The sequence below is a fragment of the Toxotes jaculatrix genome, chromosome 19 (genome assembly GCF_017976425.1).
Source record: "Toxotes jaculatrix isolate fToxJac2 chromosome 19, fToxJac2.pri, whole genome shotgun sequence".
Classification (NCBI taxonomy): domain Eukaryota; kingdom Metazoa; phylum Chordata; class Actinopteri; family Toxotidae; genus Toxotes; species Toxotes jaculatrix.
Genome location: NC_054412.1, coordinates 4,589,969 through 4,608,436, shown reverse-complemented (window position 1 = coordinate 4,608,436; position 18,468 = coordinate 4,589,969). Strand labels below are relative to the sequence as shown.

The 18,468-nt window shown below is 40.2% G+C and overlaps 1 protein-coding gene across 4 annotated transcripts; it reads left to right on the top strand.

Annotated features, from left to right (window-relative positions):
• Positions 1-77: 77 nt before the first annotated feature.
• Positions 78-11,660, top strand: knl1 (kinetochore scaffold 1). 4 transcript variants are annotated; one of them, XM_041065177.1, is made up of 32 exons: positions 78-207; positions 922-956; positions 1,103-1,139; positions 1,221-1,280; positions 1,380-1,462; positions 1,556-1,611; positions 1,704-1,725; positions 1,828-1,871; positions 2,002-2,054; positions 2,261-2,999; positions 3,149-3,201; positions 3,319-3,874; positions 4,115-4,167; positions 4,361-4,991; positions 5,218-5,270; positions 5,554-7,284; positions 7,610-7,730; positions 7,852-7,910; positions 8,000-8,098; positions 8,194-8,309; positions 8,472-8,562; positions 8,760-8,876; positions 8,963-9,050; positions 9,288-9,350; positions 9,452-9,491; positions 9,574-9,678; positions 9,789-9,889; positions 9,994-10,059; positions 10,274-10,383; positions 10,461-10,582; positions 10,829-10,954; positions 11,157-11,660. In XM_041065177.1, the coding sequence occupies exons 2-32, from the start codon at positions 928-930 to the stop codon at positions 11,251-11,253; spliced, it is 5,721 nt and encodes a 1,906-aa protein (XP_040921111.1). In that variant the 5' UTR covers positions 78-207; positions 922-927; the 3' UTR covers positions 11,254-11,660. The 4 variants fall into 4 exon arrangements, with proteins under 4 accessions (XP_040921111.1, XP_040921110.1, XP_040921109.1 ...); XM_041065176.1 differs by having other exon boundaries at positions 7,849-7,910; XM_041065175.1 differs by having other exon boundaries at positions 7,601-7,730.
• Positions 11,661-18,468: the final 6,808 nt, after the last annotated feature.

Sequence of the window (18,468 nt, the reverse complement as noted above, 5' to 3'; positions counted from 1 at the left end):
CCACCTGCTAGACAGCACTGCGCATGCGTGGAGGCGGCTAAATTCAAAACTAGACGTTAGCGTCATCTCTGGTAGACGTTAACTCCAGATTGGCACACTGACCAAGCTAAAATAAGCGACATGAAAGGAGTTTTAAGTTAGTTAACAAGTAATAACACAACCATATTCGTTGTAAAACTCGAGGAATTAGCTCGTGACAACTACAAGGTATGCGCTGTAATTCTTCCTTGGTATTCCGCTGTTTTCTTGTTCATGTTTTGAACGGGTAGCTAACACGAACGTTAGCGTTAACTAAATGGGCGCACTTTAAATTAGTGTTTACTCCTTGCTAACGAGGTCAGCAATGTTTACTTTCTTTTTTTTCTATATTGAACGAAGAGCAATGCGGACTCCTTAACGATTTAAGGACAGTGTGTTTTGTGGAAGGATAGTTGGCGTTTGTTGACTAAGGGGGAAATCCATATCCAGCTAACGTCTTACTTGCATATTAGATGACCATTTCAGCTCTATGTTGATAGCATGTATTATCGTGCAAACACGTTTCCGTATAGATTAACGCAATAATTTTGATGATGAAGTTAAAAGTCAAAACAACATAAAAGCATGCAGCTAATGTTTATACTGTCCCGTGTTTCCCTGATGTTATTGAGGCACAGTTATCTTATCAGGGACTGGATGACAGACACTGGGTGGTATCGTCATGCCGTGGAGGGAATTTTCTTTTCCGCATTGACTACACTTACCATGGCTTTCTTATGAACAGTCAGCTGACCCAAAATATTATTTTTGCTCTTTATTTGGTGCCCTTTTGGCCTTTCGTGCTTTAGCACAGTACTGCATGTCACTGAAAAGGCCATGTCGTACTTATTTAAATTCATCCGTGATTTACTGGAACAAAGCCTTGTCTTCCTATTTTCACAGGTGAAGATGGAGCCCCAGGAACCTGTAAAGAACGAGTGAGTAAAGATTATGCTATTGAAAGGCAGCAGTTATGTGTGCTGTTTACACATCACCTAAAGGTGGTGGCATTAATATATATTTTGTGATGTGGCTGGATTCACATTGCACCAGAGCTTAGTGTGTGTTATGTTTTGTGTTACAGTGAAAGCAGTGGATTCTCGAAGCGGCGTATTTCTTCGGTCAGTGCTAGAATGTATATATACTTTTTACTTGTCTGACTATAAATCGGAACCATATCATTTACAATTTATTATTTGCAGATTTTAAAAGCACCACGGAAGTCAGCCAGATTCCCTGACCCGGAGCAACAGGAAAATGTGGTAAATGGATTGCTTGAAATGAGTTTTCTACCTTATAACCATAATATACATTTGTAAGTATCTTTAAGTATATTTAACATCTTATATTCTTACTTTAAGGTGGAATGTGCCAAACCTGTGGAAAAAAGAAATTCAAGAAGAGTCAGTTTTGCCCCTGCGAACGATGTTCTTCTATTCTCAAAGTGAGACGCTAGTTGAATCAAAATCATTTCATTCTTCATATACAAGTAAAAAATACATTGATGTTTCATCTCAATCAATACTTATCTTTACAGGGACGTGAAAAATGCCTCTCCTGCCCGAAGTCCTTTACAAGAGTTAATGACAGCAAGTATGTAATAACAGTAAGAACAATATAAGAACAATAATTTTTTTTAAAAATTTTAAGCAGCTTTGTAATATTTGTCCTGTGTTATTCCACAGCAGCAGCAACCACACAAAACAGGTAAGGTGACTTGATCCTTTCAAGCTCTACACATTCAGCTGTATTTCAGAAGATAATTTTGAATTTGTTTTAATAACATTAATGTATATTTTATTACTAAAGGGTCCAAGTGGCAGGTACTGAAGATAGGATTCAACAGATCATGGGTAGGGACATATATATATATATATTTTATTTATTTATTTTTTTTTTTACTTAAAACAGTTATTGCTTAATGCATAGATAATTTGTTGCAATGCAAGATAGCTATTACTAAATTCAAGTCTCCAAATTTAGGAATGGAAACCCTTTTGAATGCTCCTCTACATGGTTCTCAACAACAGGATAAGGTGAGCTTGAAGTTACTTTGCATTGTTGCCTTGCTGTTTTGTCAGTGTTGTTTCTTACCACTGTTACAGCCAACAAATGGTTAATTTGCTTTGTTATAATTATTTTTATTATATTCTTGTAATGCTTTATAACACTCATCAGTTTTTCATGTAAAACCTTATATTTAGTGACTGTTCACTGACATAAAGTTACTTAACTTCACCAGGTCTACTTTGATACTGGGGAGAACTTTGGGGAGAGGACTTTGATGTTTTCTACAGATGATGCGTTCATGGACATGACCCACAGTCACACTATAAATATTGTCAATGATGCAGAAATGCTTGAAGATATTTCCCTCCAAAACTATCACGTTTTACCCACCGGCGGAGAGAAAACAGTGATGTTCACTGCAGATGATGGATCCATGGATATGACCCTAAGTCACACTGTAAACATGACAAATGGATCAGCATCACTGCCCAGTGGCAGAAACATGGATTTAAGCACAGAGAAGAGAAACATATCTTCAACAGTACCTAGTTTGGATCCAGGATTTGAAAACTTCCTCGCAAGTCTCTCTAAACCGAGTGGTTCCTCCTCTTTAGCCACTGTTGAGAAAACCAGCTGCCTTGCTCATGTTAAAACACAACAGACTGATGTGAACAAGGAGAATCAGGTTCCAACTTCAGTTTCGGCTAAGATGGAGAAGTCACTTAATACATCCAGGAAGACTGGGGAATCATCTTATGGAAGTGTACTCCATCCAGAGCCCAGTACGAATATGACCGAAGCTCAAACAGGCCGCACTGTGGGATTCACTGATGAAAATGATCCCTTTCAGTGTCTTTTTCCCACACAAGACATGTATGCCCACTCTGACAAAAGAGTATCACAAACGGTGGAGACAATGAAGACCAAAAAGCAGCAGAGCAGTAAAACCCTGGGACATTCTGACCCCAAAGGTACTGAAATTTCTGTCAAATTGATAACTGATTAATGGGCTAACTCTTCCAGTACAAATCTTACCTTTCATGTTTTATTTTTCTATTTTTTTATTTATCAACTAATCACTGTAGCTCTAATCCTGTTAAAATACATTTTCAAAATTTAGATATGGCACCCTTGAAGAATACTTCTTTACATGCTTCTCATCCAAGGCACCAGGTGAGATTTATAATTGGTTTACTTTGCTGTCTGAAAATAATCCTTCATACTTTATTGACATCAAGTAAAATGAATACATTTTTCTTATGAGGTAATGAAGTCCCTTTTCTTCCTCAGGTCAACTTTGATGCAAGAGACAACTGCAGAGAGAAAACAATAATGTTTACTGCAGATGACGAGTGTATGGAGATGACTCAGAGTCACACTGTTAACATTGCTCACGGTCCATTAGCTTCTCAGCAAACGTCAGCAGATCAGTTGGATCCAGGATTTAAGAACTTCCTTGCAAGTCTCTCTAAACCAAGTGGTCTCAGTGTTAATCCTGTGACTGAAAGAATGATTCCCGCTACTGCAGCATCCTCTAAAGAAACTGTCAACGTGAACAGCTCCCTGGCCCAGCTTAAAACACCAAGGGCTGATGTAGGTAAAGATAAGTGGCCGCTAAGAACAAGCCAGAGCTTTGGAGAAGATACAGTCTGTCCTGAAAATGACGTGAGCATGGATATGACTGAAGCTCAAACAGGCCGCATTGTAGGAATCACTGGTTCAGATGATCCCTTTCAGTTTCTTTGTCCCACACAAGACATGTACCCCCAGAGTGAGAGTCTGAAGAAAGCAGAGATGACTTCAGGACAAAAGGACAGTGAAGCACTGGGATCATGCAACCGTACAGGTATGGAAGCCACAAACCCTCCGATTTATTCTGAGTAAGAGGAAACAAAATGAGACCACAGACCAAAAATGTAACCTTTGCACAAATCATGATGGTTATTTTGGCAATCTGATTTATGCATTTTACAACAAACAACAATGTTTAGGACAAAGAACAGCTTCAGAAGTGCCAAAACTCAGTTTATAATTTTCAAATGGGGAATGGGGAATTTGATTATTTAATTCTCTGTCTCTACATTAGGTATGGAATCCTCACTGAAGACATCTTTAAAGACAAAGGGGCAAAGACATCAGGTGGGCTTAACTATTCACTTACCTCAATCTTTGTGCACATTTTTGCATGTTTATCATGTAGCATATCTTTACAAGCACAGTCTTGGTTGTGCTGCAGCCTTGGTTGCTTGGCCTTGTAAGTGACCTGTGGAAACTTGGCCTAATACTGCATAATGAATTGAGACTGATGATATATATATATATTTTTTGACAGTTTGACACTGAAGATGACTACAGAGAGAAAACAGTGCGGTTCTCTGCAGATGATGCCTGTATGGATATGACACAAAGTCACACTGTCAACATTGCCACTGATTTCAAACTGCAGTCGCGACAAAGTTTGGGCCTTTTACCTTCTTGCGGAGAGAAAACAGTGAGGTTCAATGCAAATGATGCAGATATGGATATGACCCAGTGCCTCACTGTAAACGTAGCCAGTAACTTGGCATCAGGTTCAGTTCTTCCTGTGAAGAAACAAGAGAATCAGAAATCTGGTCCACCGAGCGATAGATCCTCATCAGCACACGGTTTGGATCAAGAATTTAACAACTTCTTTACAAGTCTCTCAAAACCAAGTGACCCCACCGTTGATCCTCTGATTGCAAGAATGCCACTGACAGCTGCACCATCCTCTAACATTAGAGACTCGTCTAATGAGGGTACAGTCTGTCCCGAAGATGATGTGAGCATGGATATGACTGAGGCTCAAACAGGCCGGATTTTAGGAGTCACAGATACACGTGATCCTCTTCAGTGTCTTTTGCCGACACAAGGTGGTAATTTGAAGAACACAGAGATGACTACACAACTGCAGAGCAGTGTACCTGCACCATCTAAATGTAAAGGTATGGAAACAATGATTGTTTTAACTTTTGTAATGTGAATTTTGAAATATGGCTTTAAAAATTCAAAATTTTATATGTTTAGGGATGATGTTTTATTTCATGTAGTGTTTTTTCCTGGTATGTGGAATAAAATAATTGAACAGATTGTAATAAATGAAGCATGAGACGCTGCCATAGTGTCTCAGTTCAGTTTAACAAATTTTTAAAATGTCATGTCCACATGTAGGTATGGAAAACTCACTGAAGACTTCTTTAAAGACAAAGATGCAGAGAAACCAGGTGAGCTTTAACATTCTGATAGCTGCTGGCGACCAAAGCAAACCTAAAAAAAGAGTTTTTATTCATCGAGTGGACAGAAACATGACTCCAAATGAATGCTAATGTTGATATGTGCATATATACAGTTGGCAAACATGTTCACCCTAAAAAGTAGTTGTTTGTTTTGTTTTTTTTAATGGATTGTTGCACTGAAGTAGTATGAGTGTTTAAGAAACGAAATAGTCATGCCAATGCAGAATTCCATAAAAAGTTTATTAATTTCTTTTGTAACTGTCTCCCTCAGGTCAAGTTTGACGCTGAAGACGACTGCAGAGAGAAAACTGTAAGGTTCTCTGCAGATGATGCAGCCATGGAAGTGACACGAAGTCACACGGTTAACATTGCCACGCATTTCGAACCACAGTCGCTCCCAAATTTGGACTCTTTTCCTGCATGTGGTGAGAAGACAGTGAGGTTCACTGCGAATGATGCCGCTATGGACGTGACACGAAGTCACACGGTAAACATTGCCACTCATTTCGAACCACAGTCGCTCCCAAATTTGGACTCTTTACCTGTATGTGGTGAGAAGACAGTGCGGTTTGATGCCAATGATGCAGGTATGGATATGACCCACTGCCTCACTGTAAATATTGCCAGCAATTCAGTATCAGATTCAGTTCTTCCGCACCAAGAATCAAACATTTTATCCACCCACGGAAACATGGATTTACCTTTAACTGTGAAGAAGAGAGAGAGAAACAGATCCGCGTCAGCTCACGGTCTGTATCCAGGATCTAAAAACTCCCTCTCTAAGGCGAGTGTCCCCTGGGCTAATCCTGTGATGACCAAAGCAGTTACCCCTGCTGCGCCATGCCCTCTAGAAGGTGTCAGTACAGATGGCTACCTTGACCAGCTTCAAACACATAGGACTGATGTGGGTACTGAAAGTGCAGCTCCAGGTTTTGATCCAGCTACAGACTGTCCAGAAGACAGCGTGAACATGGATATGACTGAAGCGCAAACAGGCCGCATTTTGGGACAAACATGCGCAGATGAACTCCCTCAATGTCTGTCTTCAACACAAGACTCATACCCCTATTCTGACCGTTTGAAGCAAACAGAGGCAACTACGCAGCATAGGAATGAAGAACTGGGATCATACAAACCTGATGATGTGGAAAGCAAAATCAGCCCAGATTCATTTGGCTCAAATAACATAGAGACCAGTAAAGAACCTGAACTAAGAAATGAAACTTCTTCATCACAGAAAATGGAAAGTTCACCCAGTGCTGTCGACCAGGATGCTGATACGTTACGGTCACGGAAGTCTAGACGAAAGAGTTTAGCAGATCTTCAGTCAAAAGTCAGGCGTTTGAGCCACATGATAAATATAGCTCCAGATACCGTCGCCATGGAAAGCTGCACAACACCTTTGCCTCAGCTGGAGCACGACTTGGACAAAAACTCAAAGGACAAAACCATATCCCTGCCAGTGGAGCAGCCTGAGCTCGAAATGGGTTTAGTAAACTCTCAAAATGATACACAAGCTCAGTGTCTTACACAAGGAGAAGAAACCTCAACGACTACTACTCCTTTCAACTTGAAGACCAAACAACTTATGTCAAGACTCTCCATGGGAGGCTTTAAGGCGAAACTACCCCAAAGAAGCAAACCCAATGAGCCGAAGAAGGTCAGTTCTGTGGGAGAGCATACAGGGACAATAAACATCAACGTTACTAATAATCTGGGCAAATTTGACAATGATGTGAGTGATATTTACGATGAAGAGCTTGGAAGCTATGAAGATATGTCAGAAACGCTGGACACAAGGAGTCCCCAGAAGATCACAGAAAAAGTGAGTCATTCCCAGGAGTTCCATATCGATGAGCCTTTAGAGGAAGGCGTATTTGAAGAGGACCTCATTAGTGCCGTCAATGGGAAAAAGAGATCTCTGCCAGAAGATGAAAATTATATGGAGGATGAGAAGAGAATGAAACCATCCACTGAGGAGGCCACTGGTGATGCTGAAATGGTAAGTCAAATTAGTTGTTTGCTTCCCACGTTGATGTTTCACATTAAAAGCCTTCCAATTACCCAAAGGGCATAATCAAGCCTGCTCCTTGTCAGCTTTTAATTTGAAACATTTGTATGTGTTTGTAAGTGTTGGGTTTTTATTGACAGTAACACTGGTGGTCAGATAGTCACGTAGATGTGGTTGGACCCTGTTAGTTTGACGTGACTCATTATTGTTTCCCTGATGAAATTTCAAGGTAATTCACCTCTCCTTAATGGCAAGCTAATTGTGTTTTTCAACTTTCGTTCTTTTTTTGGTTTGTGTGTTTTGGTAGGAATTACGGTCTTGTTTTGTGGAATGTGATGGTAACATTACTACAGCTCCAAACATGACTGCACACATTACTGACTGCTCCAGTAGTAGTCACACAGCCAGCATCAGATGTGAAGCTACATTTGAGTCAAGTAAGTTCTTATGATTTCACATGGATGGGATGAAGGTTCTTATTTCCTTTGTTTATTTGTCCTTTGATACCGTTATTAATTAATTTGTGTGTTTCTGAAATATATTTCTCTGTTTCAGCAGCCTTTAAACAAAGCCTGTTTGAATCTCAGCTTGAAGACTATGCAAGTGATGTACAAAAGGTTATATTGCTGGAATGTTTTACAAAAATATCAGGAAAATTTTATTTGTAATCTCAGTTATTTAACTGTCTTCCATGTTTTGCTTGCAGAAATTGGAAGATGGCACCATCACAGTGTTAGAGTTCTTTAAACTCTTCAACATAGACTTTGTCATCCATAATCCTCGGCAAAGTGTCCTTCCTGGCAGAGTACGTTAATATTTACTCATTTTCCAGAATTAGTTTTTATTTTAAAACGTAACCGCTAAATGCAGTGATGTGACTTTTTTATTTTGTTTTTGTAGCTTGTGTCAGACACAGATCGCACAGCAATGGATTTATTGAAAGACAGACACATCAGCCGACCTAAACAGATGGTGTACGAGACAGACGTCCTGAACCTCACAGAAAAGGTGGAGGGGTATGTACGCTTCATATTGTATTGATACTTATTACTTATGTTTTTTTTTTTAGCAGTGTGCCAGAAATCATAGAAGAGGAAGTTCAAAATAACACTAAAACTTGTCTCCGGAAACTGAGATATTATGACTGAAGCTGTGAAACAGGCCTGTTTTGTCCACAGGTTGAAGGTGCGAATGCGAGACCTGGACAAACCTCTGAAGACTGTTAACAGACCTTTGTGGGAAGAGGTGAAAAATTCTTCAGAGAAAGAGGTATTAATGGATAATTCTGTTTGTTTATTTATGCAATTTGTTTTCCTCATTGTTACCATGATGACAACATAATTGCCATTTTTTAAACGATGTGTGTTGAACAGTTTTTGAGTTTAGTTGTTGCCCTTTGCTGTGTGTAGGTGTAGCAGTAGGAATGGTATTATCTTATTTCTAACCCTCTCTGTTTGAATCTACAGCTCAAATCTTTTGGTATAAAACTCAAAGAGAGAAATAACTTCTTCAGAAAGATGAGCAAATCTCAGTCACATGAAATGAAAGAGGTCCTGTACTCGCATCTTGTGCAGACTAATCTGGTAAGAGTCTTCACACAGAAATACTCCATTATAACACTGAGATTGTTTTAAGGGTGAAAGGTAATTATGATTTTTCGTCTTTTCAGGAGGAGCAACAGAAGTTGAGAGGAAGGATTGGGGAAGCAGATGAAATGATAAAAAGTCTGGATGACTGCATCTGTGAATTAGAAGCAGGTATGGTTACTGTGGAAAAATGACCCACGGCGGTCCAGTTTATGACGCTTCCTTATCTGGACAGTTTTTATGAATGAACTAAACCTTTCAGACCAACAGTAGAACTACAGCAAATCCAAGAAAGGGGCAGATTTGGGGTGGACATGTTGCTGCATGGTACAGGTGGAGCAGAAGGTGAAATGGCTGTAACCTTACCTCACCTTACCGGTCACCTTACCTGTTTTTCCCTTTGTTTAGAACTTGCTGCAGTTGAAGAAAAAGGCTTCAAAGACAAGCCAGGTCTAAAATCACGCCAAGAAGGTGAGTTACAATACTCTTTGGTTATTTTTAATTAATTTATTTATTTTCCAAGCTTAAATTAGTCTGAGACTGAGGCTTTGTTTGTTTTTTTTTCTAAACAGAAATGAAGAAAGTCACTGAAGCTTTGGCTGAAAATGAAAGGTGAGTTGAGAATATTAATTTTCAGTGAACACGTGACAGAAATGTAGTCCGAGTCTTATTCTTGTCTTTGCTCCCGCCACAGACAAATGTCTGAACTGGAGTTGCAGAAGACGCAGAATTCAAACAAAATCAACAGGCTCAAAAATGAGACGAGGAACCTCGAGAGTCATGTCTCCATGCTGCAAATGTAGGTTTTCACATGTTAAAGCTGTTTGTTAATGGGCCCCTATCAGCTTTATTTTCAGTAGTCCTACACACATATATTCAAGCTAATGCCTTTTTGTACATTTGCCTCAGGTTGAATGAATGGAAGTTTGGAGAGAAAAAGGACAACTGCACAATCTACACTTTTCTCCACGAGACCATGCATCTGCATGTGGTGTATGAAAAATCCAAAGGTGAGATTTTTTTTATATTATTAAGTCTATTATTAGTATTAGTATTAATAATAATAATAATGTGTTTTTTATAAATATTGTTTTCCTTTTTATTGTTCTTGAAGGAACTGATGCTGATGATCAGTGTGAGAGAAAAATATCTCACATCACCTTCAAACTTCAACTTGATGGTAAGAAAAAGACAAAAAATAATGTTGTTATACGTGATGTTTATTTGAGCGGACGTGAATTCAGATCCTGCTTTATGTTTGTTTCTCATCTGCTCATGATATTCTCCTTTATAAGGATGATACATTTCATTTCCATTGGCATTTTCACTGTGGAGGGCATAGCTGTCACTGGTACTTGGTGCAAACAGTTTTGTACATTTTGTTTTCCATTTAGATGAGAAGTCTCAGTGCCATGCCCGCCTTGTTCACAAACTGCTCTCTCAGTACATTGAGAGTGAAACATCCTGGGTGGAGAAGTACCCAACGAGTAGACACGTGGCGAAGGTATGTACAATGGAGATGACAAATAAGAGTTAGACTGAGACTTTCCTCTGACGACTTCCGGCTCATGTTTTATGCAGCTGCTCCATGACATTGGCCTGGTGGTGAGTCGCTGTCGTCTGCTGGGAGAGGAGCTGCGTCTGCTGAAAATGTGGGGAGGTCTAAGGCTCGATATCCTGGACATCAGCTGTGTGGACGCTCAGTAAGACTTTGTCCTCTTGAAAGATTGCTTGCCTGCTTGCAATATGAGTATTTAGCACATTTTATAGGTGAATTTACACTACAAATACTTTTTAATTTATTTAGCTTTTTTTGAAGGATTAGAATTGAAAACTGATAATGTCATCAGGCACATTTTCGTTTGCTGATCCCTGGACTGCTCAGGACAGTGTTACTTATGGACAATGACTTAATAACTTAATAATAATATCCTGTTTTCTTCTTCTAGAGTGCACATTGTCTTCAGCAGTCTCAAGAAATTTTCCAAGTTTGAGGTGGTCTTCTCCGTCAGTTTGATCAACCAGCTCTGTGTCCTACAAGTAGAGAACTTTAAGAACACGATCGGAAGCACAGAGTAAGTACGACTCAGACGCAAACTGACAAAATTGAGCTTTAAAGTAAGTGAACTCCCCTTATATTCAGGTGGAGGTAACTTTTAACTCTTACTTTGTGCTAGCATAAAGACTTTATAGATAATAAGCTGAACTACACTATTTCTTTAATAGCCAGAACGAACTAAACAACAAAGTATAATATATATTTTATTGTATTTGCAGGATCCAGCAAATTGAAAAGATTGTGGCATCGTTCAGTCCATCCAAGAACCTCTTGACAAAGATTGTCAAAAAGATTCATGATAATCTGCTCTGTTGAAACCAGGAATATGTTCTGTATCAAGTTTTGATTCCAGTTGTTTGTCAAGAAAATACAACAGGTACAGAATAGATATTGAAAATGAAAGATAATGTTCAGCATCTGGAGCCACATCCAGATGATGAACATGGACTGACTTTACAGTACTTTGATGTGCACGGAGAGGGAATCTGATAATATATCAGATAAACCCTGTATTTGAGACATGCTTCAATTGAAGATTGTACATCTGCCACGTTACTGGAACTGTGCGCAGCACTGAACATATGTAAATATATTTCATATATTTTGCTCATTGTAAATCAGTTTCTTTAATCTCTTTCAAATTTTGAAGATAAGTTTTGTATTCTAGTCATTAAAAAGCAAAAAATGTTAAAAAAAAAAAAAAAAAAAACCTTTACTCATGATTTCATTAAAAATGTTTATTATTATTTTTTTCTGTGCCATGTTTTTCTGTAGGTGGGGGATTGTATGAAACAAAAACACAGGCTGTGAGTTATGTGTTTATGCTCCTCAGTCTTGCTGTTCTGCGGTGAGCCATCAGATGGCGCTGTGGTCTTGTGAAATATATAATCTGCTCCACTGCCAGCCAATGCCCATCCTGAGTGAAAACTATCCGAATGTTAAGTGCTCCAAATGTTAATGCATCAATCGCATATAGAAACTGAGAAATTTAGTCTTTGTATTGGGTTTGCGGTTGTGCGTTTTTGATTTTCTCCGTCTCCGGATCAAACAAAAAAAACTCATCTGTGCAGGCTTTCTGTTCTCTTTTGTTGAGCCAAGACAAACCTGACCTAAAGTTCCGATTATTTAGCTGCGAAACAACAAAGGAGAATTTAAACATTTGCATGATCTTCTGTGTCCAAAGCCAAGACATGACTGACACGGACAGTGTCCAGGGGTCATTTGAAAGGTCAAACAGCCTCTGGGAGGATGTTGTGGGGGGCATGCCTGTCCATTCCTGTAGCCCTGACGTCAAGGGTCAAAGTGGACTTTCCAAACCGTCACCCTCGAGTGAGCCATCAGGGGAGACAAGTTCCTCCCTCTCTCCCTCCCTCCCTCCCTCCCCCGGGAACAACGGCTGCTGTCAAACCAGATAGAGGACACACAGGGTGTCCAGGCAGGGGTTAAGTTTGACTGAAGTGGCATTTGGTCCCGCTGACCTCAGCCGGTGGGGTCAACTCAATTTAATTTCAATCGATCCCCTGAAGGATTTTTCGTTATTTACACGTGTGAAACTGATTCATTCATTAGCTCATAATACAACAATACAAATAAGGAGTTTGATTTTCCCCCTCCAGATTAATTCAGAGTGATGGTCTCATTTTGTGTTTGTGATTGAATTTCCAAGTTGTTTTTGTAAATAGTTTGTCATTTAGATGAGTCATTTATACATCGGAAGAAAAAAAAAAAAGCTTGATCCTAATGTAATGACCTGATCATAACATTGGCAAAGTAAAGACCTGATTCCAGGAGCATTGTTTCTGATTTAAAAAAAAAAAAAAAACATTTTAGGCAAAGCTCTCTCTACAGTAACAGGATTTTATGTTCAGTAAACATGGAAATCATGCGCACACCTACACCGGGTAAGACAGGCTCGTAAATGATCTGTTATGGTGAAAACAGCAGTAGTTGTCTCCATCTGTAATCACTGTAATTTCAGGGTAATTTCAGCCTCAGTAGAAACTACTGGGTGTAAAATGTGAGACTAGCATTTTGCCAGGTCGGACTGAAAATGAATTGAATGGATTGAACTTTGATTAAAGTACTTGAGAGAAATTATCTCACATCCTGTGGGGGAACATGAATGCCTGACAAATTTCATGACAGTACGTCCAACAGTGAGACATTTCTCTCGAAACCTTAAATGTCAGCCTGAGGGTGGTGATTGTTGAAAAAAGTCTGCGTAAAATTTCCCAACAAACCATTCAACAGCTGGTGAGATATTTCAAATTAGCCCAAAGAGGTGGATCAAACAAAAACATAACAAATATAATTCATACAAATTCAGGTTAAAAATAACAGTAAATATTAAATAGAAATTTCAACCATTACACCAAAAACTGCAATATAATTAAATAATCACTTTTTTAAAACTAATTTCTGAACCAAATTAATCAGAACACAAATACTCAAACTAAAGCAGAGCCCTCACACCTTTTACATATGTGGCCCAATAGAGTAAAGATCCTTTAAAAGCATCAGCACATATGAGAGGTACAATGAAACACAGTTTTCCCCTCTGAGTGACGAATGTAACAGCTGATTGAGATTTAGATGAAATTAGGTGGCACCACATTGTCACCACACCAAAGGCATAATTCTGTAAAGTGGAACATTTGGCCTCAGGCGACCTGGTTATAATTTGTTTATCCTCAGATCCAGGGGCAGTATTTCACCTCAGTAACCTCATCAGTGTCGTTCACCCACATCAGCGAGGAGGAGGGAGGTGGGATTAGTTTTGGAAGATAGAAAACTGGATCACAACCACCTGCCAGACACAGAAACACTGGTACTTGAAAGAAACTGCTCCAGAAAGAAAGAAAGGGAAATGAAGAGCGTACTCTCAGCATTTTAAACCAGCGTGAAAAACTGCAAAAGCTGTTGTATCCATGCTCCATAGTGCAGTTAGTGAAAAATAAAATGTTTGGTCAGGGTTTTTGGACTGTAACTGACGGTTTTCAGCCACCTAATGAACAAATATTTAAACCAGATATTTGGGCAACAAATTAAGCATCTGAATGTGCAGACACTCATCAGCAGAGTCTCAATCACAGTCCCTTTTTAAAGAAGGTCAAAGTTAAACAGAGAGCTCATTTGCAGTAAACCAACAACCACTGCTGAGACTGTACTGACAGACTGCCAACACCTCCACTCTGCAGTAAGTCTCCTCCATTGTCCTTCTCTTCCTTTGGCCTTGGTGGCCATGTTTGTTCATAGAACAAGTCAGCCATGTCTTATCACGATTATCTAACTGTAATGCCGGAGTCCAGCTGTGACAGCTTCACTCATACGGTTAGAGAAAGATAAAGGCAGCACAGTTTCAACAGTGTCGCACTTTACTGCAAGTCCACAGGGAGGGCTTTTATTGAAGCCAAAACACAATGAATCTATTCTCAAGGCAGTACTGTACATTCACAACACATAATACTGTCAGTAAGAGGTACAGTCTGAGAATAACAATGAAATGGTGTAGTCCCATGGTGCACTGGAGCTAGTGGAATTGAGTCAATGTAACGTCCGTGTCAATGTAATAACAGGAAAAAGCTTTAGGGAAACAAATAAGAGTTAATGTAATACTTTATGTATAATCATGCAAACATATAATCTCATTTGGTCAGAAAGGTCTAAAGAAGCACGAGACAGCTGTGAGATGGATTAGGGGTTAAAATGAATCCCATATGACCAGGATGGACCAGAATTAAGGACAGACGTGTGGAAGGTGTCTTCTGTAGGACTGAAACAGAGGCGGAGAGAGCCCTGTCCCCACACCTTTGACTTCAAATATCACTATTCATGTAACCGTCATGCTCTTATGTTCAACAGACCGTCCCCACTTCCCATTCACAGTCTTCCTGCACTACTGTAGGCCCTCTGTGGAGCTGAGGTTATCTTGTTAGGGGGCATTAGAGGGCATCTTAATTGGTCCTTCAGGCAGGTAATTAGCTCTGATGGCATGTGCTCCCATAGTGATGCGAATGACAAGGACACAGCCACGTCCCACCCCTCACCCCAATCACCAACACACACACACACACACACATATAAAGAGTGTGTGACCCAAGGAGTTGCCACATTCTCTGGTCATTCTTGGGAAAAGACAATAGGTCTGGCTTGTTAAAATAGGCTCCCTCTCAGCAGGGGGACAGAGGAGCCGCAGCAGCTGTCCCACACTATCAAGCTTCAATGGACCGAGCGGCCTCAGAAAGCATCCAGTCCAGAGGTTTCTTTAAACTCTTTTGGGGACATATTGCATCTCATTAGCAGGAAAATACAAAAGAAGTATTAACTTGTGTTCCCTCAGTCTCTGTTTTGTTTAATGGAAACACACTGTTCAAAGCCTGTAGTTTGACACTATAAAATACACTTAATAAAAAAAATGTGAATGTGTGTATGTATAGTGTATGTACTAGTACTATTATAGTATATAGTACATGTAATATTATAGCATCAACTAACCTTGAGTGACTTCAGTGATAAATTAATTAAATGTATTAATGAATTAATGAATTAATTAATGTCTCCTGAAAGCCAGATCTATCCATAACAAATTACTTCAGCGTAACTTCCAGCTGAGTTTGACCGAATCCACCTATTCTCTGCCACAATGGCTTTACTTAGCTTCAGCCGAATGCCATTTTGGGTCTATTTGTATCCATGGAAGACAAACAAGTACCAGAAACCCCAGCGAACAGAGAGCACTGTGGGTGACGTGCCTATTCTCTGGTAGAATAATGGTGACAAAACAGGAATTCTGACCTTGTTCGGGGGAACACATCCTGGGGCACACACGCAACAAGGGAACAGGACAATAATAGCTTTTCCTAAAAATATAAGGGCCTGACAGAGGAGGTTTTCAATTACAATAGCCTTGAGAGTTGAAAAGTAGAAGGGGTTTTCTCTTCAGGAGACAGTTCAACGTAGACTGGATTCACTCATTTAAGATTTGAGGCCCTGCTTGGAGGAGAGGTACTGATGTAGCTAGTGTGCAGACACCTGCAACACACCTAGGAAGTAAAGTCTCAGTAGAGTCAGTCTAGAGATAACTCAAATCTTCTTTCTTGTGACTCAAACTTGCATGAACAGATTTTTTTGGCCACTTGGGGGCAGAGCAACAAGCATTAAACACAACAGTGACACATTACGGTTTTATAAAGCTGAATATGATGAACTCATTAACAAACAATTGCCTCTTCGCACATCCAGCTGGCAGAGAGAAACATTATTGTTCATTTGGAGTCATGTTTTTGTGTGAGTACAATTTTCTCTCTCTTTTCACCTCCGCTTTTGGTTCCCACCAAATCCTGAGGGAAATATGTGGCTCTTTAGCTGCTAAATGCTCCGCTGTGTTCACCAGCTGAGTATCTGTGTATCTGTCTGCTGTTTGGTGCTGAGCAGGTGGTGTACAGTGGGGTTTTCAGAGCTTTTGTTATTTCAACTCATTGTTTTTGTTTAGGGTGAACTGTAGAACTGTAGAGGGGAACTGTAGAGTCGAGTGATGATTCTCTGTGGGTTTGATGCTACCAGCAATGGTTTTCACATTGTACAGGGTAATTTAATCCATTGTTCATATAAAAATATTGATTAGTGCAGCTTTAAATCAAACTCAAGTTCATGTCTCAAGTTTGAAATATTCAAAAAAGTTGCAATGCAATGTCCCATGATGTGAAAACCATGTGCCTGGTCAGTTCATGTGGAACTTGATAACCCCGGTTTTGCCAGTGTCATGTTTTGCTGTCTTCACCATGTATCCTCTATCAACACCTCACACACCTTAACCACACAACATACAGATTTCTGTGATGAGATATCGAGTGCCCTTCTGACATGTGGCGCTATTTTGAAATCCAAGCTCGCGTGAGAGGATTTAGGAGCGTCTACTGGACCAGGCGAGTGGCGGCTAAACGTCCAGACTGCTGGGCTGGTGGATACCGGCCATCTTGACCCACACCCTGAGCCTGCTAACAGAGGGGCAGCAGCCACCTTTGCTAAGTGCATTCCCTGAGGTCCTGGCCCAAATCCCTGCTTGACCCTGACTGATAAACTATGCTATGGATAGACCACTGGAGAGTGGTCTATCCATAGCATAGAAACACAAACTCCACAAGAAAACACCAAACTTGACTGAAACTGAAAGTTTCAAAAAAAATTAGTACCATCAAAATGGTGCATTGGAGTATATTTACATCCCATAGAAAGTAGGGTACTGTTGATTTGATTACTAGGCATTTAAAGCCTAAGAACAGACTGAGATGGATATTGTAAATACCAAAAGGCAAGAAGGGAGCATATGAGAGTCAATGGTAAAATTACTATAAACGTTATGATTTCATGAAGGTGAGATGGACATAATTAAACAGTATGAGGATGTGGGTTATAAAAGACACTAAGCCATAGAAAGAGCAGGATGAACTACATAGACAGACAGAAAGAAAGGGTTTGGTGGCTTTGGGAGGCTCCAGGTTTGGCATTGTACTAAGCTCAGGGAAGTCTGGCCTGCATCAGCCGCCTGCAGACAGTAATTGGTCGTGACTGCCAGGACCCAGCGCTTGCAGGTTCGTGGAAGGAGGGGATTAACACGCTATGGGCACCCCAGGACCCGGGCTGAGAAGCTGATAAGATTTTTGGAGGCCTTTCTGTGGGTGATGTTCAAAATGAGGCCCTGAAGAGTATCGAGTGTAAGGAAAGGTCACCATGTAGAAAAAAAACAGTATTAGTTTATCCTGGTGACTTAGTACACAAAGAAGTGGTGGGGGTTTTCATGCGGGTTGCACAGGACAACATGACACTTCTAAGTAACTTACTGTAGATGTTGCAGCGTCAGCCTTAAAAAACCCACACTCAGCCTTAAAAAACCCACATCTCTTAAACACTAATGGCAGATGATGATGATGGATACTTCTTTGAACCTTATTCAGATATGCTTATTCACTTTTCTTGCTTCTTTATCCAGTGTCATTTTGTCCCCTCATTCTCCTGCCGTGATTTCTTTGTGTCCACTTTTCTGAGAATAAACCAGAGCAGGGTGACTCCTGTACAATACTTCAACTCAGCAGTCCCTCCCGTCTTATCGTGCACTGCAGCTTGGCCGGATTGGGCAATATAAATTGGACGTGCCCAAAAGAGAGACGCCGGTTCCTCTTTGGGGTCCACACATTGTTTCGTCTAGGCCTGTATTTATTTAGATGTAAATCAGCTCGCAAAAAGTGTTACGTCCTGTCCTTGTGTAGTGGGCGGTGGACTGGTGCTCATTTGTTGGAGGAAGTCAGCCCCATCGAGATTGGAGCTCTGCAGATTGTTTTCCATTATAAGGCTGTTATTGATGTGAGAAGGTGACATCATGCAGCCTCACCCTTCATGGCAGGGTTGGTGAGAAAGAGCTCCCACACCAACCTTTTATTCATTACTCAGCAGCATGGCAAGGATGCTGGGCTTCTCATCAAGCGTCGATTAATATGAAGCTGCGTAGGGTTTTTAAAGGTGCAGTCTTTGGTC